Source organism: Mollisia scopiformis (assembly GCF_001500285.1).
Source record: "Mollisia scopiformis unplaced genomic scaffold LY89scaffold_33, whole genome shotgun sequence".
Taxonomy (NCBI): Eukaryota; Fungi; Ascomycota; class Leotiomycetes; order Helotiales; family Mollisiaceae; genus Mollisia; species Mollisia scopiformis.
This window is the reverse complement of record NW_017263613.1, coordinates 314,484-338,040: the sequence shown is the minus strand read 5'-3', so window position 1 is coordinate 338,040 and position 23,557 is coordinate 314,484. Positions and strand designations below refer to the sequence as shown.

The 23,557-nt window shown below is 47.9% G+C and overlaps 5 protein-coding genes across 5 annotated transcripts; all 5 read left to right on the top strand.

The window, feature by feature from the left end:
* The first annotated feature begins 273 nt into the window (after positions 1 to 273).
* On the top strand, positions 274 to 1,727 carry LY89DRAFT_691150 (family 17 glycosyl hydrolase). The gene is made up of 3 exons (XM_018216240.1): positions 274 to 722; positions 774 to 1,183; positions 1,235 to 1,727. Exons 1-3 carry the CDS (start codon positions 472 to 474, stop codon positions 1,471 to 1,473), a joined length of 900 nt encoding a protein of 299 aa, XP_018062617.1. The 5' UTR covers positions 274 to 471; the 3' UTR covers positions 1,474 to 1,727.
* Positions 1,728 to 2,565: 838 nt separating this feature from the next.
* On the top strand, positions 2,566 to 3,031 carry LY89DRAFT_659307 (uncharacterized protein; the record flags this gene model as incomplete). The annotated part of the gene is made up of 1 exon (XM_018212511.1): positions 2,566 to 3,031. A coding segment is annotated over one exon (209 nt), but the record flags the coding sequence as incomplete, so codon positions are not given.
* An 830-nt stretch (positions 3,032 to 3,861) lies between these two features.
* LY89DRAFT_600285 (uncharacterized protein) lies at positions 3,862 to 10,083 on the top strand (the record flags this gene model as incomplete). Its single annotated transcript, XM_018210151.1, has 2 exons — positions 3,862 to 4,264; positions 4,367 to 10,083. The coding sequence occupies 2 exons, from the start codon at positions 3,862 to 3,864 to the stop codon at positions 10,081 to 10,083; spliced, it is 6,120 nt and encodes a 2,039-aa protein (XP_018062615.1).
* Positions 10,084 to 15,577: 5,494 nt separating this feature from the next.
* On the top strand, positions 15,578 to 18,055 carry LY89DRAFT_659304 (uncharacterized protein). Its single transcript, XM_018212510.1, has 3 exons — positions 15,578 to 16,556; positions 16,607 to 16,852; positions 16,901 to 18,055. Exons 1-3 carry the CDS (start codon positions 15,976 to 15,978, stop codon positions 18,030 to 18,032), a joined length of 1,959 nt encoding a protein of 652 aa, XP_018062614.1. The 5' UTR covers positions 15,578 to 15,975; the 3' UTR covers positions 18,033 to 18,055.
* A 1,227-nt stretch (positions 18,056 to 19,282) lies between these two features.
* On the top strand, positions 19,283 to 22,836 carry LY89DRAFT_677138 (uncharacterized protein; the record flags this gene model as incomplete). Its single annotated transcript, XM_018213658.1, has 11 exons — positions 19,283 to 19,637; positions 19,692 to 19,788; positions 19,833 to 20,005; positions 20,054 to 20,168; positions 20,217 to 20,533; positions 20,586 to 20,603; positions 20,676 to 20,727; positions 20,775 to 20,925; positions 20,982 to 21,595; positions 21,646 to 22,313; positions 22,373 to 22,836. The coding sequence occupies 11 exons, from the start codon at positions 19,283 to 19,285 to the stop codon at positions 22,834 to 22,836; spliced, it is 3,024 nt and encodes a 1,007-aa protein (XP_018062613.1).
* Between the last annotated feature and the right edge of the window lie 721 nt (positions 22,837 to 23,557).

The following is a 23,557-nucleotide window of genomic DNA, read 5'->3' as shown; positions in this document are numbered from 1 at the left end:
AAGAAATGATTTGACAAAATCCCATCCCAAAACATGCAACTTTTTAAGCTTAAATCTCTAGTGAGAAATGCGTCAATGGGTCCACTTAGACTCCAACACATCTTCTCCCCCGCATCTCTTCCTAAACGTCCAAATTGTTCATCAACTTTGATACAGATGGCAGTTATCGCAGGTAGGTGAGGAGAAAAAGATATAGTTATCAAATGCCAAGAAGCCAAGGGACATTCTTCATTTCGGGCAAGGCGCCCAGCGTTAGCGCGCATCCTCCTGAATCGACAACCTTCACTTCCAGTGTCTATCTATCTATGCTTTTTCCAACCTCACTTCTCCCCTCCTCTCTCTAACCATCGTCACTCATTGCTCATTTCGAGGCCATCGTACTCACTCCTTCGTGCGACCCTCTCACATTCCCTCAATTCAATTGAATTCGCGTTATACCCCTGTTTTTACTTCCCTTCTATAACCACCACAATGCACCTCTCGACCCTCCTCCTCGCAACAGCACCCGCCCTCGTGTCTGCTCGCGGCAGTCTAGGCTTCGCCCTCGGCGACAAGAAAGCAGACGGCACCTGCAAATTCCAAGCCGACTACACCGCTGATTTCGCAACCTTGGGCGGGACCAGCAAACTCGTCCGCGGATACGCTGCCAGCGATTGCAACACAGCGCAGGAGATCCTTCCTGCTGCAAAGGCTGCTGGTTTCCAGGTTATTCTTGGGATTTGGTAAATTCTTACACCAAGATTGTGCAAGTAGGAGATTGACATGGAACATAGGCCAGACACCGACGAAAGCTACAACGAGGACCTCGCTGCCGTAGTAAAATACGCGCCCCAATACGCCGACCAAGTCTACGCCATCACCGTGGGCTCCGAGACCATGTACCGGGGCAACTTCACCGGCTCGCAACTCCTCGACAAAATCAACGACGTGAAGACCGCTTTGGGCGGAAACTTCAAAGTCGGCACTGCGGACAGCTGGAACAAATACCAAGATGGCACGGCGGATCCGTTGATCAAGGGCGGAGCGGATATCTTGCTCTGCAACGCGTTTTCGTATTGGCAGGGCCAGACGATTGCTAATTCGACGGGCAGCTTCTTTGATGATGTTATGCAGGCTTTTGGGCATATTCAGGAGGTGGCTGGGTCTACGACTACAGGGCCGGAACTTTGGGTTGGTGAAGTTGGTTAGTATTCCGAGGCAATCATCGAGGATTTTTGCTGATTGTTGATTGTAGGATGGCCGACTGCTGGTTCGACGTATCAGAATGCTGTTCCTGGTACCTCCAATGCGCAGACGTTTTGGCAGAAGGGCATTTGTGGTATCCTTGATTGGGGCGTGAATGTCTTCTCCTTTGAAGCTTTTGATGAGCCGTGGAAGCCGGTTAGTACGGGACAAGATGGAAGCGTGGCTGATGAGACGCATTGGGGGGTTTGGAATGCGGATCGAAGCTCCAAGTACTCTGTTTCGTGCTAGAGAGAAGATCACGGGTAGACAGAAATGTCGTTGTTCTGATTGAGGGATTCGTATTTTGGACCTAGTATCATTTCTGGGCTTGGTCTATGGTGAATTATAGATGGGAGATTTGTTTCGGAGGCATAATCGCAATATACCACTTGAGAGACTCAATTACTATTTACGGGTCATGAGCACCTCGCTCTCTTTCAATTCACTGTCATATTCCTTTCGTTCATCGCTCTAAACAAATGAAGCAATCTGCACATATCTCCAAAAACCCCCCACCGACAAAAATGTTAACTTCTTTGGAAGAACACAATGAATCACCAGAGAACTTCAAAATGCCGCTGAGCGATCTCTTAATCAGTTGGGATTTGCAGAAGATGCCATTGATTTAAAGGTTGGATTGTTTTGGTGCATGTGCTTCTGGGCCATTGTTCCGAGCTGCTTCTTCTGGCCCGAGGTAGCACAACTGGTGTTTGCATGAACTACTGCGAAGAAGAGGGGCCCAATGTCAAATGGCGATCACGAACTTCACCTCTTAAACGACAATGAACTCTCGAATTTCAATACTACAAGCCACCACAAAAATCGCAATGGCGCTGCCCTGGCTTTCCCCATGAAATCCCAAATATACTTGGGGACTGCGGGAAGATCAGCCCTCGTGGTGCCCTGGCACGTCCCGTTCCCCTAGTCCTCTCTCGGCCCAGAACGCAGACAGGTACAGGTACAAGTGCTGTCTGTACGTCTGACGTGTGTACGGCCACACGCTGTGCAACTCGGTGATGTCTGTCAATCGTATATATATAGAAATAGAAACATCTCCCGCCACCGCGAACATCAGCTAAAGCTTCTAGAAAGGAGAACAACGGAAAGGAAGAAAAAGGAGATGAACGACTGAATAAGTAATAATCCGCAATATCGACGGGTCCTCGGTTGTTGGTCCCCTTCTGCATGAACACGATTTCATTGGCAAATCAGCAGCCAATCTTGAATAAGCGGGTCCCGACATTTGCTGGGCCTGCGCTGGGATTGAACCGTTCCCGTTGAACCTGAACCTGGAAGGACCTGGTGGACCACGACACGACTGACAGACATCCGCATCCACTCCGTCAACATCCACACTCCTCTCCTCCATCCTCCTCTCCCTCTCCTGTCTCGACACCTGTTACCCATCTTCCTTTCCTCAAAGGACAATCGCATACCTCCTTCCGCCGTATGCCTTAACCTTTGCTGGCTTGATCGGATGTCTTCAACTTCTTCCTTGCCTTCTTGCGTTATGTCACTCCTTTATTAATTCCGCCGAATTACATTTTTAATTTTCCTTGGGGAGGTCGAGGTCCTGGACGCGTCGCGAACAACCCCTGATAATTTTTCTCGCCCATCGCCAACCATCGAGTCCGTGAAGAGGTCGGGCTTGTATCAAATAATAGAGACACAGTAGCAGACGACTTGAGCCTCGTCTGCGCTGGTCTCGTTGGGGTGCGTGCTGCTGCGCGTTTTGTTCTCGACCAAAAATAAATTTCTCGAGAGAACAAACGAGTGCTGACTGACGCGCCTCGACTTCAGCAGATATCCAAAACAACGTCTTCATTGCTTTCATCGCCTCCTCCTGCTGCGACGGCAGAGGACGGACCCGGCAACCTCCCTGCGCATCGTGAGGAGCGTCCAGCATCGCCGGCTTTCTCGACAACATCGACGGCGGACGACGAAGAAGGTTCATCGCCTATCCTGCCACCGCTTCCCGTGCCGACGTTTCGAGGACATACCGAACAATCGAGAAGAACACCTTCGCATTCACCAACTGCGAGTAGCCATTACTATACGGCATCGTGGGGTTCTCCATACCAGCAACCACCAACTTCGATTCGAGCCCACTCGCACGCAAACAGTCTTCCTGCAAGCAGTGAAACGTCTGAAGATTCTCCCATCCGCCATCTCGAATTCCACACTCCGTTCTTGCGTCCTGCTCCAACATTTGCTCGATTCCACTCGGAACCTGACTTTGTCACCTCTGACGGACTCATCAGTGCAGCAGTCCTAGCCAATCGAGCACGACGACCCGCGACCGGGTTGACAGAAGATTGGATTCGACAACATACAGGAGGAGAAGCAGCAGAAGCAAACAATTGGTTAAGTGACGACCCTGGAGAAAGTGAGCACTCTTCATTGAGCGGATCAATCTCAGGAGACACGAGAGACTGGCTAGGTCGCGAGGACAATCCACGAACACCGACACTCAAAACTTTTCTTGCATCGCGAGAAAAGGCTCGTGCTACCAAACGTGGACATAGACGACATTTGACAACGGAGACACTGAAGCAAGAGGACTTCTCAGACGCAGCAATCCCGACAATGTCTCTCTCGAATGTGAATGAGAATGGGGGAACGGAAATGGAGCTGCAGATGCCAACACCAGATGCTGATCAGCCTCCTCCCCTTCCGCCGAAAGAATGGCGTGCAGCAGCTCTGCCAGCACCAATGGAGCCAAACCCTATGCCCACGCCACCAAGGCAAAAGAAGAAGGTGCCATGGAAGGGAAAGAGTATTCTGGTGCTCCTACCATGGGACGACCATCGTGGTCAGAAGGGAATGGCACCGATGCCGATGACTACCAAAGATGTAGCTGCTATGTTGAAGGAGTGGGAGCAATTGGGCTACGATACTACTGGTTTCAATCTTGGTCCTGAATCTGTTGGTGTCGATGAAGGGAGCCAAGGTCAAAGTCGAAGCCCATGGCCCTTGGGGCAAGATGTGGTGAATGAGAGAGCGGAGAGAAATTTCAAAATCAGCATCCCTGATAAAAAACGTAAGAACATTCTTTGGATACCCCTTGCTTCCACCACCGCGGAAGCGAGAATAGCCTCATCACCCTATGAGACTAGGAATAACTTACTGACGAACACTACAGAATGGGACGCTTATGTACAGGAGCTTCAAGAAGCCAAGCTACGAGCTCTGGGCGTGTCGTTGGGCGACGAAGATCCGGTTCCGACCATCTCCCCTGCTGTCTCGAATGTGAGCCGCCGAACCTCAATGCAGTATCCTCCATTGCCATTCTCACCGCCGATACCGACGTCATCTGCGAACTCGAGTCACCTTACACACCAGCCCAATCCATTTTCTCCTGTGTTGATGCCAGGAGCGGGCATGTCAACAAGTCAAAGCTCGAATCCAGGCTCCATCGCATCTCCTGCCTCGATGAACGCACACATGCAGGGAAAGTACAATCCCAGACAATCTGTTTCTTTCACGGGTGCCGAGCATCCATTTGGTTCCCCATTTCAATACCCTCAACAGCAATCGCCCGGTGTGTGGTCACCGCAACAGATGCTTTACCAGCAAGGCCATGCTCGTGGTGGCTCGCCATCGCTACATAATTTAGGAGCAATGATGTCGCCAGCATCACCTTTCTCTCAAGATGGCTATTTCCCTCAGAACGGAGATGTCCTGTCACAGATGCAACAACGACAGCAAATATTGCAAAACCAACTTGCGCATCAACAGCAATTGCAGCTCAGCGCAAGAGCGTCTCCACGTCTTCAAGAAGTACGGGAAACTGAAGATGAGGATCTTCCTTCGAAGAGTCCTTCCAAGACTCCTGAGGCTAGGCAAATCAAGCACAATCCAAGTGCCAGCTTACAAAAGGAGATTGATGACGCAGAATATCATCTCGAGGAACAATTCCAGAGACAGCTTGAACACGATGATTACAGCCCTCATTCGGACAAAGCAGAGGATACGTTTGAGGAGGCCGCCAAATCGCATACACGCAACCCCTCAGGACCTCAAGGACTTGGTGCTTCTCGCTTTGCTAGCGATGATTCTGAAGAGGGTCCAATTCTGCACCATCCTCAGCCACATAGCAGAGGCCATTCTCTGTCTCAACGACCATTCCATGACAGTGAGGAGAGTGCTCCAGAATCCAAGTTACTTGGAGCTGCTGCGAAGCCGGATCTCTCTGATATCGAAACTAATCCAAGCAATCTGGGAACTCCTATTCCGTCCATGGACTTGTCTAGCAGTGGACATGGTAGAGCTATGTCGGCTGCCAGCAACCCTTGGGCCGATTCTGACGCCAACCACACTGAAGATAGCAGTAGACCCAAACTTGGCCATGCGGCTAAACCTTCCATGTCGAAGCTCAATGTGGCAGCAAAGGAGTTCAAATTCAAGCCGGCAAATACCTTCCAGCCAAACCAGTTTGCGTTTGGTGCGAACAACTTCCAGCCGCCTGCTATCAATGCTTACACTGCTTTTGCTCCGCCAGTGTCTGCTACGTCCAGTCATTTCAGTAACAATTCGATTGCTAGTTCAAAGGGCAGAATCAACGTCGGTGCGCCTGCCTTCACTCCTGGCCAAAGCGAATTTAGCTTTTCGGCCTCGGGACCAAGCTTCAGACCAGATGCACCTTCGTTCACTCCGGGTACCTTCTCCGATTCAGTGGGTTCGGGAAGTGAAGGTCCTCGTACTTCGATCTTTGGTAGTATTGACTTGAGTGCACTGGGCATTTCGAAACCTGCCAAGAAGAACAAGGCAATCCCAATCATACGTCCGGACAGTAGTCAATCTAGAAATCTGGACGACGAAACTCTGGAAGATAAAGATGGCCGGATTACACAAGGTGAAGGTCGCTTCAAGAGAGCTAAGGGTGGAAAAGATGATGGTGACTCTGTTCCACTTTTTGCGGATAGTATGCCGTTGGGCGAAACCAACCGAGAACAATCACCTCCCAAAGAATCCCTTCCAGCCCCGACCACCCAAGCTGACAAGGAAAATTCTGCACCACTTGGCGACAGTGGCGAAGAAGAGACTACGTCGGTTCCCGCCAAGTCTCATGCTCGCGACTTCTCTATGAACTCTCCCGAGTCAGGCAAGGACTGGGCACCGTGGGAGTTCGCTCAACAAGAGCAGGCCGCAGACTTCAATTCAGCAAGACCTTTCACATCGAAAAGATACGGATCAGGTCTTCCTGCGTATGGCAACTACGCATTGTCTTCTGATGAACCTCAAACGCCTGTCGAGCCTGAGAAACCTAAGGGTCACAAGAAGAGTACTTCTTCACTATCGGCTACAGCGAAACCCTTTGAGTTCAGGCCAGGTGCTTTTAATTTTACATTTGGACAATCTTCAGAATCTGTTCCTGCTCCGATCACGCCGATAACCCTGCCAAAGACTGGTGGATTGTCTGCATCTAGATATGCTTCAAGCCCAACTCCACCTGCAGAGGTACCTTCTCCAGAGGTCATCTTGGACCGACACGAGTCCATGCAGTTCCAAGCATCCTTGCCAGGGCCGGAGAGTCCCCCGACTTATGTTGAGGACGAGCCACAGGAACCAGAAGAGGACGAGGAGCTAGAGGCAGAGCAGCCAGAGGCAATTCACGAGCAGACTGTTGAAGAGATTGACGACATTCTTAACCACCTCAACCAAGCTGAACAATCTGCTGCACGTGAAACCGAAGTACCAACATGGCTTCAACAAAGTCCTCAAAGACAAGTTCAAATGCCCGAACCTGACAATTCTTCGCCAATCAGATTACTGCCACAGAATCTCATGCGAAGCGATGCTCCCAGCCCGAGCCCAAGAAGATTCCATCCTTTGCCTGGACAATCAGGAGTTTTCGGTCGTGTACCAGAAGATCCATTCGTGGGCGAGGCTCCAGTTCAGAGTTATGGCTCTCCTGTCCGTCAATTGAACAGACTTGATAGCCTACCTCCAAGCGAATGGGATGATGTGTTGAGTGAGACTGAGGAAGCCAAGCTTCAGCCGAGAGCACAATTCTTCGACAACCATGTCAACGAGCTTGTTGGTGGTCTTTTGTCCGAAAGACTCGATCCATTGGAGCGGACTTTGGAGACGATTCAAATGTCTATAGATATGATGGCCGCTCGAGCACCATCAAGTCGTCGCGAGAGACGTAGCATCTCTGGTGCTCTTAGCGATGCTGATGATGAAGACGACGATAACCCTCGCCGATCTTTGAGTCCAAGAAGAGACAAGAAGATGGAAAAGATTCGAGCTATCGTCACAGAGGTCTTAAATGCCCATCAACCATCCAGACCAGCTACCGCGACTGCTCCATCAATCCTTCCAGACTCTCGCAATGTTCTGCAAGCATTGGAAGAAATGAAGGAACAATTCGGTGCTTCGATGCGTTTGGATCTTCGTGGTGAGGATCTACGGAATATTGTCGAGGAAGCTGTGGAAAGACGCATGCCTGCTAGTCCTAAGCCGTTTTTCGATGAGGCTGCCGCTGCTCGCGAAGCCGAGTACAAGTCACGAATCGCAGACCTCGAGGAAAAGCTGCTTCCTGCTAAACCTATTATTGACGAGGCCGCCATCGCCAGGGAAGCTGAGTACAGGGCAAGAATTGCCGACCTCGAGGAGAAGCTCTTCCGTGCAGAGGCCGATGGCACCTCTCGTGTTGCAGACCTTGAAGAACGTCTTGGCCGTACCGAGGACAGAACCGAAAAGGAGGTGTCAACCCGCCGTGCAGCTGAGGACCGTCTAGCTGAAGTCCAGAGATTGCTCCGCATCTCTTCCGAGGAGGAAATCCGCCTTCGGGAAGCCATGGATGAGCGAGAAATCAAGATCCGTGAAATTGTGGATGAGAGCGATATGAAGGTAAGAAGTGTCGAGGAACAACGTGCTAAGACCACAATGCGAATCGCCTTACTTGAAGCCGCCCAAGAGAATGCCCTCAGATCCCAGTCCGAGCTCCAGAACCGGATTAACATCACAGAAATTGATCTCCGTGAAGCGAGACAAGAAACTCAACGCTGGCAAATGGAGGCCGAACGGGCATTGGAAGCAGCCAGACGGCACAGTGATGACGCGGAGCAGGCCAATGAGACGAACAAGGATTTGAGGCGTACGATCGATAGCCTGAGGACTCAGATGGAGGAAAGTATCCGAGTCCGCGAAGGCATGAGAGGGAAATTAATCGATCTGCAGGAGGATATGGCCAAAGCTGCCCGTGACATTTCCGATGAAAACGCTCGACGCGCCAAGAAGGAAGCCGAGCTCGTTGCCAGACAGGAGGTTCTCGATGCCAAACTCCAGGCCGAAGCTAGGACGAGGGAGCGACTGGAGACTGAGATTGAGAGGTTGGAAGCTGGTGAGAGGGAGGGAATGCGTGCCGTCAACGATGCAAAGAAGCTTGACTTGCTGCTTGAGGATCTGAGACAAGAAAATCATCTTGCACTCAAGGATGCTATGCGGTACAAGCGAGAATTTGAGGAGGCAAGAGAGTCTGGTTTGGCGGAGGTCCAACGCACGACTCATTACATGCAGGGTCAAATCGAAGCTGCCAACAACCAAGTCAATGTCGTGCGAGAAGATCTCGAGAACCAAGTTGCTCGCGTTCGTGCAGAACTTGATCAGGTCAAGCTAGATTCCGATACAACCAGAGCCAAGCACGAGATGCTTTTGGAGGAAGTTGAGACGACAAAACAATCTATGGTTGAGGAAATGAAGCGAAAGCATGCTGATGCCATCGAAGATCTAGAGACACAGCACAAGCGTCAACTAGATAACATTGTTGAGGACGCTGAGCGATCTGAACGCCACTTCCTGGAGCGTCTGTCACTTTCTTCAGCCAAGACCGAGCATCTTCAAGACAAAGTTGTTCATCTTGAAGAGAAGCTTGAGATTGCCAACCAAGCTGCCGCCGCTGCTGCCACTGCTGCAAAGACCGCTCGTTCTGCAAGTACTTCTGTTCATGGTCAATATAAACCTATCTCTCGTGGTACGGAACTACCAGAAAAGATTTCACCCCAAGCTCTACGTGAGAGTATTATGGTCCTTCAGGAACAACTACAAGATCGTGAATCCACGATTGAACAACTCGAAGCAACCCTCTCAACCATGGACCTCGACGCACCAACCAAGATCGCCAAACGTGACGACGAGATCATGTGGCTAAGAGAACTCCTCGCTGTCCGGAAAGGCGACTTACAAGACATCGTCCAGAGTCTCGAGGCCGACCAATTCGAACCCGAACGCGTCCGCGATGCCGCCATCCGCCTCAGAGCAAACCTCCAAATGGAAGAACAAGAGCGCGAACGCGCCCTAAACGGAGGCAGCGCCCTCAACCTCCCCAACATCGCCGCCTCCCTCCGCGACGGAATAGCCTCCTCCCCGCGCGTCGCCCAAGCCGTGGGTCCCCTCGCCGCAGCCTGGGGAAACTGGCGAAAAGGCCGCGCAGACCTCACACAGGAGATGCAACCCCGGCACTCACGAAGCAGTTCCTCGACCCCCGCACGCGCTAGTCCAGGGACGCAGAGCTTTCTGTCAGGACTCCTGACTCCGCCGGCTAGTAACGCGCGCCAGGGTACACCTCCGACGACAGCTAGTCTCCGTCAAGAGCAACCAACAGCGTTTGGTAGTACGGGTCAGAGAATGACGTTAAGTCAGCTGGCGAATCAACCGAGAACCCTGCCCGTCAGCGCGAAGAGAATGGATCCCAGTACGCCGCCTATGATGCGGAAGAGTAGCTACGACGCGGACGCGAGGGCGGAGGATTTCAGTGATGCGGGGTTCTATGATGATGATGAGAGTACGGTTGAAGATGGGTTTGGTGGTGGTGGTGGGCAGGGGAAGGGGAAGGGTGTTGCTAGGTGGTAGTTGGTAGCAAGTTTCTTTTGTTTGAAAAATTTAGGGGTGATATTAGATTGATTGAAGTGCGGAGATACCCGGATATTTTATATACATACACAGACAGACGTCAGATTGAGCGGATACCCATACCTGGTTTTTAGGATTTCTTTTGTTGCAGATTCTTGAATAGGATGAGTTGAGGTTATTGACAGATATTGATACCTAGTCGGACGCTTTTTGTATATAGTGAGTGTGTTTGTGTGAGAAGAGGAGTGAATCTACACTTCTGTCATTCTTTTGAGTCGTTTTGTGTAAAGTGAACATGAAGTGAATGTGAAGTAGAGAGCAGCAAGTGAAGTGAAGTGAAGTGAAGACTTACAGCTCGAGCTCAACTAACTCTCACTGGAGGGGTATATAAACCCAACTCCTCCCACCTCAACTCCTTTCCTCCCTATAATCCCAAGATCAACCCGACCATCCCTTTCATAGGACTTGGCACTCTAGTGTACATTTCTTTCTTTCTTTCCTTCTTTCTTTGTCTGGAAATCGACAGCGCGTCGAAAAGTTGACAGCAAAGTCCCGCTCAACAACAACAAGCACTCCCCATCTCCTCTACCCAAACCTGAGTAACTAAACCATCCGCGTCTGTAGCTTTGCTTTTGACCCAAGTCTTGGGCTTAGATCATCTTTTCGCATGCGGTTCATCTTTTGGTGGATCTTAGAAGGCGGTGAGTGGGGACTTTATATACTTCCCCCGGGAAAACAACGTCCGGGGAGGAGCAAGCTTGTGGGAATGGGATGTGGTTGGGAAAGAGAAGACGGGGAGTGAATTGGAGGTTTGAGGGTGGGTGGATTGTTTGAGTGAATCGCGGAATGTTTTTGTGTTATCGGGTATTTTTTGATTTTGTCCGTCATTGAGAATTTCTCTAAGTGAATCTAGAGCCTTGTACATTGGTTGAGTTACTTTTTTCTTGTCTATATATACGGGCGGTCGCCCCGCCCGCTTTCTTTTTTTTTTCTCAATAACCAAACAGCGAGTTAGGACAAGTGATCAATAAAGCCTGTGTCATTTGGCGTTTTTGGGGTGTTTGATTGTAATCAAAATTGGGAGTTGATAATAAAATCTTTCTTGACAACTAAATTTGGATTTTGTTTCTCCCTCCTTCTGACCTGCATTTATCTTCTCCCTAGAGAAATTACCTGTCTTTAAAATAACTTTAGTAGTTCGAAACAGCTAACGGTGAGCAGCCTAGACGTGACAGGGTTTTCCTTTATCTTTTGGTTATTGGAGAATAGGATAGAGAGGTGGTTTTTGTGTCCTTATTTAAGGAAAGAGAAAATAGGGAAAATAGGGAAAATGTGTGGAAGGGGTGAATCGAAGGCTTGAGGAAGGTTGGTTTGTAGTGAGATGAGTCGCAGAGCTAGGCAAGTGAAAGAGAGTGGGCTAGAAGAGGGGTGTATAATCACAACCCACGTGAGAAGTCATCTCTATTCCATAAATTGGGTGGGAAGTGTGCTTTATGCCGGGGTTTCAACGTCCAGGCAAAGATTTCTATCTTTCTCTCCCTGAAAATAATGCTACTTTCGTTTTTCTAGGTTTTCTTCTCCTTGACTCTTGATTTCCTCGCCGTTCCTGCGCTAAATGGCAATCAAGTTCGAATTATTCAGAATCGACAGCGAGTTCTTCCTTGGCAACAACTATTTATTGGTTTATCTTCTGCTCGTATTTGTCTTCTCTGGTAGATAAGCCCAGTGAGCTAGCTCTCTTAACATGGCGACGTGAAGCACAAGAGACGGTCTCCCAGAAGCAAAATCGCCATAGTGGCGAGCATGGTTCTCTTTGTTTGAAGTCCATGGTTGGGGATATGGGGGGTTATATATCTTTGCTGCGGAGAGACAGCCGGAGGGGTAGGAAAGAGGAAGGATGTGAATGGTGAATCATCAACCCAAGTCGACTTCACTTAGACATGAGTGAATCACACTAGGGTCAACAAAGTAGATACGAACGTGGTTGAAGAGTATATATACCTCGCTCTCTAGTAAAGGCTATTTTCGTTCGATAATTCGGTTCAACCTGCCCTCCAGTACAGCTTTTTTCTTGAGGTAGCAAAGTGAATATAATATCAACTCGAAAAGTGTTGTGGCAAGCGAACTTACTAGCCACACAATCCATCACAGAAAGTCTACAAAAGATCACAACATCCCGACCATATTCCTTTTTCAGACTCAGAACCCTCCTAATCTCAAGAAGTTGATGGGCCATCATGGTAAAGGTATCAGCAGTCGATCAGTTTGGAAGACTCTTTTGTTCAGCTTTTCAGCATCGGATCCATCTTCCAGCACTCCGTTAATTTCCCATTTCCAAACTCTGTAAATTCATGCTCAAAACAGAATGGTGAAATGACAACAGCTTTCTCTTTGACAACAAGCTCTATGTGTTTGTTTAATATTTTATACTAACAAAGCCATTCTTTTGAAGATCAACATATTTACCTTTGTCGAGATCAAGAGAGTGAGTTCTTACAATAAAGATAGCCCGGCCGGACGGCTTTGAAACAAGAATTCCACGGCTCTAGGGAGAGAATAAAAGGGTGAAGCAAGCTTATATAGTTTAGGGTTGGTATAATTTTCACAGGGAGATGAGGGAATGATGTCGACTTGTGGGGTGAATCCTTAGATCCGTTTTGACGAGGAAGATTGCAGTCCAAGCTAGAAAGTAAGGAAGGTGGGTAGGCTCGAATGGAGGGGTATAAATATACCGCGATAGTCCGTGGCTCAACTTTTTACTATAAATTCTATCTGCATCACTCATGTTATATTCTTGGAGAAGGTTTCTAGTAGAGGTGCTTTATGCGTTTTTTTCGTTGAAGTGCTAGTAGCCACTCACTATCTGCCCTTCTAATCGGTGTAACTTCATCCGAAAATGGTTACGAAAGTCGACAGCAAAAACATCCTGATGACAGTCCGATTTCCACTTATTTCTGGTTCTTCAACACTTGTATATCATACCAGGAAGTTACAATACTTCAATCCGGCCCTTGCACAGTATTTGATGCCTCGTAGAATTGCAATGAAGAAATGGGGGAGATGGCGGTTAATACAAGTTTGGGGAGTGGGGGCGCAAAAGACTGAGTGAATTAGCGGAGTGAATGAAAATATTAATCGATTATTTATTTTTTTAAAATATTTGAAATTTTTTTTTTACAAATTTTTAAAAAAAATTATATTAAAGCGATAAAAAAAAAACCCCAAAAAAACCCAAAAAAACCTTAGAATTTTTTTTAATAAAAAAACTAATGTAATGTCACGACTCTCTCCTTACCCTGGTAAGGTCACGTGGGTTGGTATGGTGAATGAAGTAAGGTAAGGCAATGATATTGTAGTTAGGAAAACTTAATCAAGTTGAGCACAGAGCTGTCACAGTTCTGGTGTGACTAGTGGTTGTGGTCATGTGATTGTTTCAGCTAGTGTTTGAGGACCCAGCTTATCTGCCCTCAACACTCTTCCACTCTTTTAGTTCTTTGTCTATTATTCACAGATTAGTATGTACGTCTTGATTCCATAGTCTAGAGTGCGTGCTGTCACAAGAGCTCCTCCTTAGTGAGTGACAACTCGTCGCTATATAGGACCTCCGTTTCCTGGATCGTAGTGGATCGCTCGATCCCCTATGATCCCCTATGATCCCCTATGATCCACCACGTGACCCAGGGCCCACCATAGGTCGAGATTCCCCGCCTGCCGAGCCCATGGTCCACTAGTCCCGTGATCGTAACTGTGACAGCACAGTTGGACTCAAGTACGTAGACGAGGAATCGATTAGGCTATCTCTTAGAATCTAAAGGTAAAGAGGAAAGAAAGGAAGGAAGCGCCGGAAGGCAGGGCATATATACAGGCGAGCGGTCACGTGAGTATTTCGTAGCGGGCACGTGACTCCATAACCGTGACAGTAATATGTAATTAAAAATATGCTTTTTTTAATAAAAATATTTTTTTTTTATTAATAGATTTAAAGAAAAAAATATAAAAATAATATTTAAAAAAAAAAGCTTAAAAATCGTTAATATAGAACGATTTAAAAGTTAAATAAACGTATTAAATAAGTATAAAAAATGATAAAATAAATAATATGCTAAGATAAAAGCTCGAGGGATAGCGCATTTTAAAGAATATAATTATTAAAATAAATAAGTAGTATTAGTGGGGGGCAAGTGCTTTATTCCTAAGTTGTCACGATCACGTTCCTGGGACCCTACGGTGTCCCAGGATACAGAGGGATCCTGAGCGTGTGTATCCTAGAGCACGTAGGGGCCTAGGGGACATACGGAACTATTTGTGACGGGTTGAACCCGATATTTGGCTGCACTACTACGTAGTGCAGCCTACACGTGACTACGCGGGCCTGCACATGACGACGCGACGCTAAAGCGCGCGGGCCATTCTACGAACCAGCGAGAGCCCCTTTAAAACAGCTCTTCGTACGAGAAAGAACTCTTCTCTCTTTAGTTAATTCTTCTTGTAATACAATCAGGTTCTTGCTTTGACTCATTGCATCCAACCCGTGACACTATTAGTTGTTTAATGGGGTAAACAACTAGACGGCTTATTAGATGGAGGAATAAGCGACTAGTGGGTTACGAGACTAGTGTCACGTGACTGCAAGCTCTGCTAGACAGCTAGCAAAGCGCGTGCGATATGCAAGATGTTTTGCACGTCTTGCATACCTTACGAGTAGCGACTATATAGGACTGGCATTTCTGCCATTAGATAGGAGCTTTGTGCTCAACTTGATTAAGTTTTCCTAACTACAATATCATTGCCTTATCTTACTTCATTCACCATACCAACCCACGTGACCTTACCAGGGTAAGGAGAGAGTCGTGACAGCTAGTTTGAAGTACCAAGTTACTGAAGGACTTTAAATCATCATACAACTTTTATTAAGGGAAAGATTTTATGCCGGTTCGAAGTAGCCAGTTTCTCAGGGACATTGAATCCCCAGGTAAATTCTGTCTGTACAGTCTTTCTCAACTCTAACGAAAAGTGGGACACTGAAGAGGACATTCTGGCTGACAAGTTCGGGTTTTACTCCGCCTCAGTATCATAGACCCAGCTTTGATTTTGGACATGGAGGAACTACCACTGAAGCCGTCTCGGAAATTATTCCAATTGCACAAAACAATCGTGAAATGCATGACAAGAAAAGCTTAAAATTGACCAAAAGTTAATCAAAGGAGAGGAGACGTCATAGCCCTGGTTGGCATTCAGAGAGATGGGCGGGTAGCCATATGAGGGACGGGTTTTGATATAGTTGAAAAATTACCAACTTGGAGTCGGGACACACATCCCTGTATGGTGAAGAAATATAATGAAATAACTTTATTGGTCTGAAGGAAGAAGAGCGATGTGAATGGAAAAGGGGTCGGCGACTCGCACGTGACTAGCACATGCGTCTCGCTTACTGATGACGTCGGAAAATACTTGGAAACCTTCACTCAAGCTTCAAGACTGCCGCCATTCTCACCACTAATATGCCTTGATATATTTCCTACTCCCAAGATTTCTCCGTTGTGATGTCGATCAGCCAATAGGTAAGTGTCTGAGCCCCTGTTGATCTCTTCTTGAAACAGATGACGCACAATCTCGCCTCTATATTTCGCAAGTGCCTTCTGCACCAAAAGAAAGCCATCTTGTTCATGAATGAGCTGCTTCTATGTCAGCAATTACCAGGAATAGAGTGTCTTGCGAGCATATAAATATTCCATCTTCACAATGGGCCCATGTGAATATGCATGCGAATCACCGTCCCATATTTCGCCACTTCTATTGACGATACAAAGCTCACATATGTACTCATAGGAATGGATAGACGAGAAGACGACTGAAAGCCCCGTTACAACCTCGAGGAAGAAACAGACCACCATGTCCTCATCTACTCTCTCACCCGAGCAAGCGCATGCTCTCTTCGATATCCTTACCCATTATCAGCTCTATTCGGAGGTCGAAGGCTTCAAATGGCCCACTGCAATACAGAATTATGGAGCGCCTTTCTCCAAAGAAGACCCTGCACAGTATTCATCGCCGTTGATGCAGAAGATGTTTACTTCATTGATTGTGACGCTGCCAGGAATCACGACTTTGCCACCTGATTTCTGGCAAGAGAGGGTCGGTACCTTGATCGCGAGTTTGAGTGAGGCGAGATTGTCGGAAAGTTACGATAAAGGTACGATGGGAACGAGGAAGACGTTGTCAACGGCATCCTCAGTTCTCATCGAGAATTGTGCCCGAGGATGCTTTGGTGGATGTCCGACTGTCGAGGAGAAACCAAAGAGTCAGTATGATCGTTCTAAAGCGGAAGACATTAAACAAGCTTGGGAGAGAGCTGCTCATGAACTTGTGTATGGCGACCTGATCGATGAGCTGTATGATGGTATTGCAAAGTCGGACAAGTTAGAGGATCTATCTCCTCTGGTACAGGCTGCTATTGAACACATCCTCCTCATGTGAGTCAGAACATTACTTGCACGTGACACGTGCTAATGTTTGAACCAAGAACCACTTCCTTCGTTCACCACGTCTTCGTTCTGTCGCCAGATGGCCAGTATCTCCTGAGACTACTCAGTAATGTGAATAAGCTCGTGCCATATATGGCCATCAAGCAGACCCTTAGAGTTGGAAATGCCGCCACCATGATCAACGGAATGCTGAAATTGATCTTGACAAAGCTCAGTGTCACCGCTTTTACAAACTGGATAGGCTTGAGCAAGAACTCGGACGATGGGATGAATCTGATGCAGCAGTATGTACAGGCTCTGAGCATTGCCAAGATACAAGCTAATTGCAACAGAATCATCTCCACCGTCTTGACTTGGGACAATTCCGATTTCAAGGATATCGCCTCTAAAATCGAGAAAGCCAAGGATGGTCCCAGCCAAGAGCATCTCGATGCGATCGAAACTCACATCCAAGCAGGACGCGAAGAACATGATAAAGTACGATCAATCAGCATTGAGCAGTCCAAGTCAATCGTCAACGTAATCTTTGAGACGGCTCAATACAAACCATCTACCTCTCTCTCGGATGTGCAGCATGCGAAAGCCTTAGAGTACTACTCCGCCAAACTCTCGATCCGAGACAGGAAAGAGCTCATCCGAGTTCTTTGCCATCAATATCCTGACAACCTCACTCAAACCATTCGCGACGTTGTCGCTGTCTACGATCCTCTCATACGATCTATCCACAACGGAGTTGATCTCAGTGCAGGGCTCGGAGATTTGCAGAACTTCTTGGAGGACATGATCAAGACCATCAAACCAAAATCTGGCAATGGTAACAAAGCCCCGTCTGTCGAGGATTTCGTTACCTTATTCCGGACTCATCTTCCGTCTTGTCTCCGATTCCTGCATCAAGTTGCCAAGAACTGTCCAGAAGTCTCGTCAACGTTCCGACAGTGGTGCAAGGAAGCTATTCAACAGTTCAGAAAGAAGCAATCCAGCGATGCCCAAGAAACAGGAGGGGCAGGATCGATGACCGCTCATCTAACGACCTTGTGTGCGTCTGTTTCTGAAGTACAGAAGCCCGGAATTATTAGCGCATTAGATGCTCATTCTAATTACCTCTCCTCGCTGAACAAAATCTCGATGCAGAGAGCACAATCCGTCCTCGACAACAAGTCCACGACTATGTATGGTCCAGGAGCTTATCTTGCTAGGTGGCATGGTTTGTTGGATGAGACCTTGATCACGCCTGCTACTCCCCAAGGACCCGTTCGAAGAGGTAAAGATATCCAGTTCAAGGACGAAGAGGGAAAGCGGAAAGCAAGTGGGAAGGGGTGGTGGGATAGCGAGCAGATTGCGCAGCAAGTGATGGTGGAAGTACCTGAACAACCGAATGTTGATGTTGTGTTAGAGCTACTTGGTGGACCCTTCAGAGATCTATTGAATAAGGATAGAAGTAGTGGCAAGACGGGGGTAGAATAGAATATAAATACACGTGATCTCACCTCACCAAAGTTTGGAATGATCCCTTTATGTATGGCTGAATACGGATATGGAGACAAGAAGCCGTAAAAAGACTTGGGAAATTTTCTCGCCCTCGACTACATGAATTTAAAGAGAAGTAGTTTGATCACGTGTCGGCCTGGAGATTCCGAATGTCCCGAGGCGGACATTTTAAGCTTATTTCAACAAGCAAGCAGCAATTTCTTCGGAAACTTCTCCATTTATCCCTCAAAACCCTAATCATCTCGTTGATGGTTTCTTTTTCTTCAATATTACACCCCTGCGCTAGCTTCGTCTTGGCAAAACCGAGGTCTCCAGAGGATCAGCCTTGGATCCTGAAACTTCGACAACAAACAATCATCAGGATGTCACAACGTCTCATCTAAGCGGCTTTATCTGTATCTGCATTACGTTGTTCGACGTTCAGATTTGCTAAGCATTGCTGGGCACGCCGCCTATTTCCACAGCAACCAGTGCTCGTGCCAATATTTGCCTCTTTCGGTATATCTCCGAGGAACAGTTCTAGTTCGCTTGGGTTCGCGTGATCATTTTTTGACGCCACGATGTCACTACAATTCAGGACTCTGGTTCTTGGGAATGTTTCATATTTCGGCGATTTTCAAAATTTCTCGCCCAATGTTTGCTCAATTGGTCTAACCTCATTCGCTGTTTGCCCCATCGAAGGTTTTTCGGTGCAAATCTTCTGCTACTTATGCTATTCATTTGCTAAGTCATCGCTCCTTGTTTACGAGTATCTTTTCAACTCACGCCCCAAGGGATGAGTATCGCAAATCGCGGACGCGAAGGCTTGCCAAGATGTTGTACTTGTTCTGTATCATTTCCTGTTCATCAGGCGGCTGAAACACAAACCATCTGGTTTCTTGAAAGGCATCAACCGAGAGTCATGTTTCCCTTGACTATATGAGATACGGAGATTTATTATCGTACTTGGTATCATATCATCGCTCCCTTTCTTTCCCACCTCACTTCTGAATAGTCATTATTCTACTCGTTCATTGCCAACAGTCGCTCTTCACATTGAAGCTCGTCCAATAATGATGAAGTGGGGAAAATTAATAGGACTGGCAGCACTGCCAGTCCTCGTACACTCATTCGCGTCAACAGATTCTATACAAGATGCGGTATGAGCTTGGAAATCCAGTGTGCATGGTCTGTTCACTGACACGAATAAGGACGCTCCACAGTCCGGTTACCTGCCGAACCACAACATGGACCCCACTATGGTCTCTTCATCGCTCAATACTGCTTGGAAGTTCACAGCCAATGCCCTCGAACTGTTTTACGCCAAACCTTTGGTATACACCCCAACAGGAGCTGCGCACGAGCAAGTCATTGCCGTATCGAATCAAAACATTATCAGAGTTTTCGATGGTCTGTCTGGTGCGGTGATCACTTCTCGGACTCTTCTACCACCATTCGCTTCTGTGAATACCAATTGTGGTGACATCCCTAACACGGTAGGCATTACGGGGACACCAATTATTGATCCTACGACGGATATCATGTACTTCTTTTCCAAGGGATACCAGAACGGGAAAGCGGGTCCTCAAGGCACTATCAATGGTAAATTGGAACTATTTGAATTTAATAGTGTTTCGCTCGACTAATGTTTTACAGGTGCATATAGATTTTACGCTGTAAAGTTGCCTTCCCTAGCAGATGTCTTTCCTCCAGTGATGATCGATGGTCATTTTGCCAACAATGACCACACTCGGTAAGCAAAATACCAAGATTGAGAAGACCTGTGCTACGTGCTAGATATTTCTTTGGAGGCACCGTATTGAACAGACCCGGCTTGGCGATGATGGAGAACTCAGTCATTGCTGGATTCGGAGGTCATTGCGACAATTTCAACTATACTGGAATGTTGGTTGCTGTCAGCAAGACAAATGGCGCTGTGACAAATATTCAGGCAATGGAAGCTAGTCCTTGTAGGTCATTGTAAATGTGCTCGGATGAACATCTACTGATGTTTCTAGACGCCCCCTCTCCTCAAACTCTGGTCATCACCGTGCAAGGCGGTGGAAAGGCTGGCATCTGGCACTCTGGAATGGGTCTCGCTGGTGACAGCAATCGTGTCTTCTTCGTTACTGGGTATGCTATGATCTAGACTTGTCAGTGGGACTTGCTAACAAGTAATAGCAATGCACGTGGAGCAGGCCAAAACGGCGGTGCGGCTGGAAAGGCTGCGAGCGGAAAAGTCTACCTCAGCACCCTTGAGCAAGCAGTAGTCGATATGTCTGTCAGCACAACAGGAGCCTTCACTCAAGCTGATTACTTCGAGCCCTATGCCTACGATAGTTTGAATGGAGGTGATCGAGATTTCGGCTCTTCTGGTGTTGCACTCCTTGACGGTACCACGTTTGTTGGTGGCGGGGTTACTCGCGTCGCTGTGGCAGGCGGTAAATATGGCCATATCTATGTTATGGACGCGAATAATCTTGGAGGATTTGCTGGAGGTGAGTTTTGCCGAGACTGCTTTTGTGATGATGTGTACTGATTACTTGATAGCTGCTGGTGGTGACAAAGGTTTGTCGGCCGAGCGTTCTCTACATCCCACATGCTAATTTAACGAAGTGCTCCAAATTATCATAAATACAGGAATGCTACTGAGCGGAGTGGGAAGTTATCCAATGGAGGGCGGATACATATAGTAAGCCAATTCATAACGCTTCGCTGCCTTATTGCTGACCTCTTTAGTTTCAATCCTACGGGGCAGCCATTGATCTGCTACAAGCTCACCCATGATAGCCTAGGCAGACCGAATTTCGCATTTGCTGGTCAGACTGCGGCAGTATATAACGGCCAAAGTGTCCCAACAGTTACAAGTAATAGGGCCAAGTCGGTTCAGGTATCGTGAGTACTTGTTGCAATTTTCATTTAGAGGATATAGTTTGACATCAGCAGGTATGGTTGGCAGACGGTACAGCTGGTCTCGTTGCCTTCAAAGCAGTTCCAGTAGGAGGAGTTTTAGTGCAGATCAAGCTCCCAGTTGGAGCTTCCACTGGAGGGGCTCTCAAGTACCAAAGAGCTGTCTTCGGAGCTGGCCGAGCCTACATGGCTGGTGCTGGCAAGATCATTGCCCTCGGCGGTGGTGGTACTGCAGCAAGTGTGCCATTAAGCTCTTCACCGAGCAGTGTCGCTTTCGGATTAGTGTCTGTTGTACAAACGTCTACAGTCTCAATCACCCTGTCGGCAGCATCCGCTCTTACGATTACGAGCTGCAGCACAACCAGCTCATTATTTCAATGTGGAGCCTCGGGCTTTCCAATCACAGTGGCCAGTGGTTCATCATTCAATATCCCGATCACGTTTAACCTGACTGACGCGAACATACTTGCCTACCAGAATGCCGACAATTCCCCATTAGCACCAACAAGCTTGAGCTCTCTGCTGGACATTTTCGCCACTGATTCCACTGGAACAGTCTCGGATATTTCAATCCCTCTTTCTGGCACCGTTGTTGCTTCTGGAGGATATTTGGTCGTCTATCAAACCACAGTCAACTTTGCGCGGCTTCCGTGGGAGGACCTCAAATCACTTCTGCAATCACGCTGTCTAACGATGGAAGCGCACCTTTGACATTCACTGGCTTCGCTTATCAAGACTACTACGGGGATATGACTTTCATCAACGTCACTTCATCGATTGTAGGCAATGGATACACCTCCACTGGGTTCCCCGCACTCCATTCTCAGATCCAACCCGGAGCATCCATTACCATCCAACTGTTCTTCGGGCCCAAAGCTTTGGGAATTGCAGCTAGCTACTTGACGCTCTGGAGTGATGGCGGATACACGGATATATTGATGACTGGAAACGCGCAGAATGTGGCATTTTCGTCGTTGTTGTCTTCGACAAGTATTTTGGCCACATCGTCATCTGTGATTAAGTCTTCCTCGAGTTTCCTCCTCTCCTCAGCCAAGACCTCATCGTCGTCGAAAATTCTCACCAGCACGAGTCTATCATTGATTCCCGGTTCGTCAACTTTCCTGTCATCAGCGAGCATTCTTAGCTCTTCAAGTCTCTCAAGCTCCCTCTCAGCTGCTGCTGCTACTTCGTCATCGACTCTTGACAATCCTCCAAGTTTCCCAACTTCTCTCTCAGCTTCTGCCAGTTCATCACTGAGTGCGGCCTCCAACTCGGAGATAGATAGCTCACATGTTGATTCAGGATCATCGCCGATTTCCAGCTCTACAAGCTCAAGTGCAGTTCTCCAAGCCACAACGTCTACTTCAAGTAAGTTCATTCAAATACAGGTTTATAGATCATCAGCTGATTTCTATAAGGCTCAACAGGACCATCATCCAACACAGCCTCCACGACAATCTCCATTGCAACCACCCTCCAAACCAGCACATACATAATCCCCATTGCCACGGCCTCCTCAGGATTCGCCTACCAAGGCTGCTTCCGAGATGTCGGAACAGGCCACGCCCTCCCTCTCCTCGTCGCAAACAACAGCATGACCCCTGAACTCTGTCTCAAGATCGTTCAATCCCTCGCGGCTAAACCAACGCCCACCATTCTGCCCTACTATTACGTCGAATATGCACGAGAGTGCTACGGAAGGAAGTCTTTCACCTGGGAATCCTCCGCGATCACCAGTTTGACGGGTACGAAGGCTTGCACGGATATTTGTTCTGGATCTTTGGGTGCGTCGTCTACGGGGACGGCGAAGTGCGGGGGGAGTCGGATGTTTGATCTTTATGTGGCAGCGAGTGCGCCGACGTTGAGTGCGGTTTATACTTTGACTAAGTAGGGCATGATCTGGGGTTTACTGCATTGTTTTTTTCCCAGAGAGAGGAGGAATACCCTTCTTCGTGACATCGAGATACCTAATAGAGTCACGGCTGTATGATAGAAACATAATACGAAGATGTGGTGGGCACTAAGTATACGATTCATTTCAGGCAAGAGTTCCCTCTTGCGGACCTTTACTTCAAGTATCGAGGAATTCTTTGTGAAAAATTACATGCAACTTGTTTGAGATTGCATTTCGGCTTGACAACGGGTCATTGACAGCTAGGACCAGATACTGAACTGGCACTAAATATCACATCACATGGTGAACTCTATACAACGACATCTCAGAGTTGAGGACGGCGACTGTCGGATTGCATAGGCCAGGGATGTTTTGGGGTACCGCGGGGCAGTCTGGAGTGCTCCGCCCCCTGAACGACTGACTCGCCAACGCCAAGCGGGCCTGGGCGGAGCAACATCATTGCAAATTCATCACCACTTCACCTCGAACTCATATCCCCAAGGAGCCCCGACCAAACTGCCACGACCACCAAGCCGCTTCGAACAATCCTCGCTGAATCTGCAGACTTGGCCACAGCTGCCATGGCACCGAAGATATGGTGAAAGATATGGTTGGAGGAAGGCAGTGCGACCGAGCCAAGAGAACGTAAGGCCGGCGACGAACACTTGACGCAATCATCCAAGACGAATAGTTCTACGGGTATTCTTCGCGGATTCGA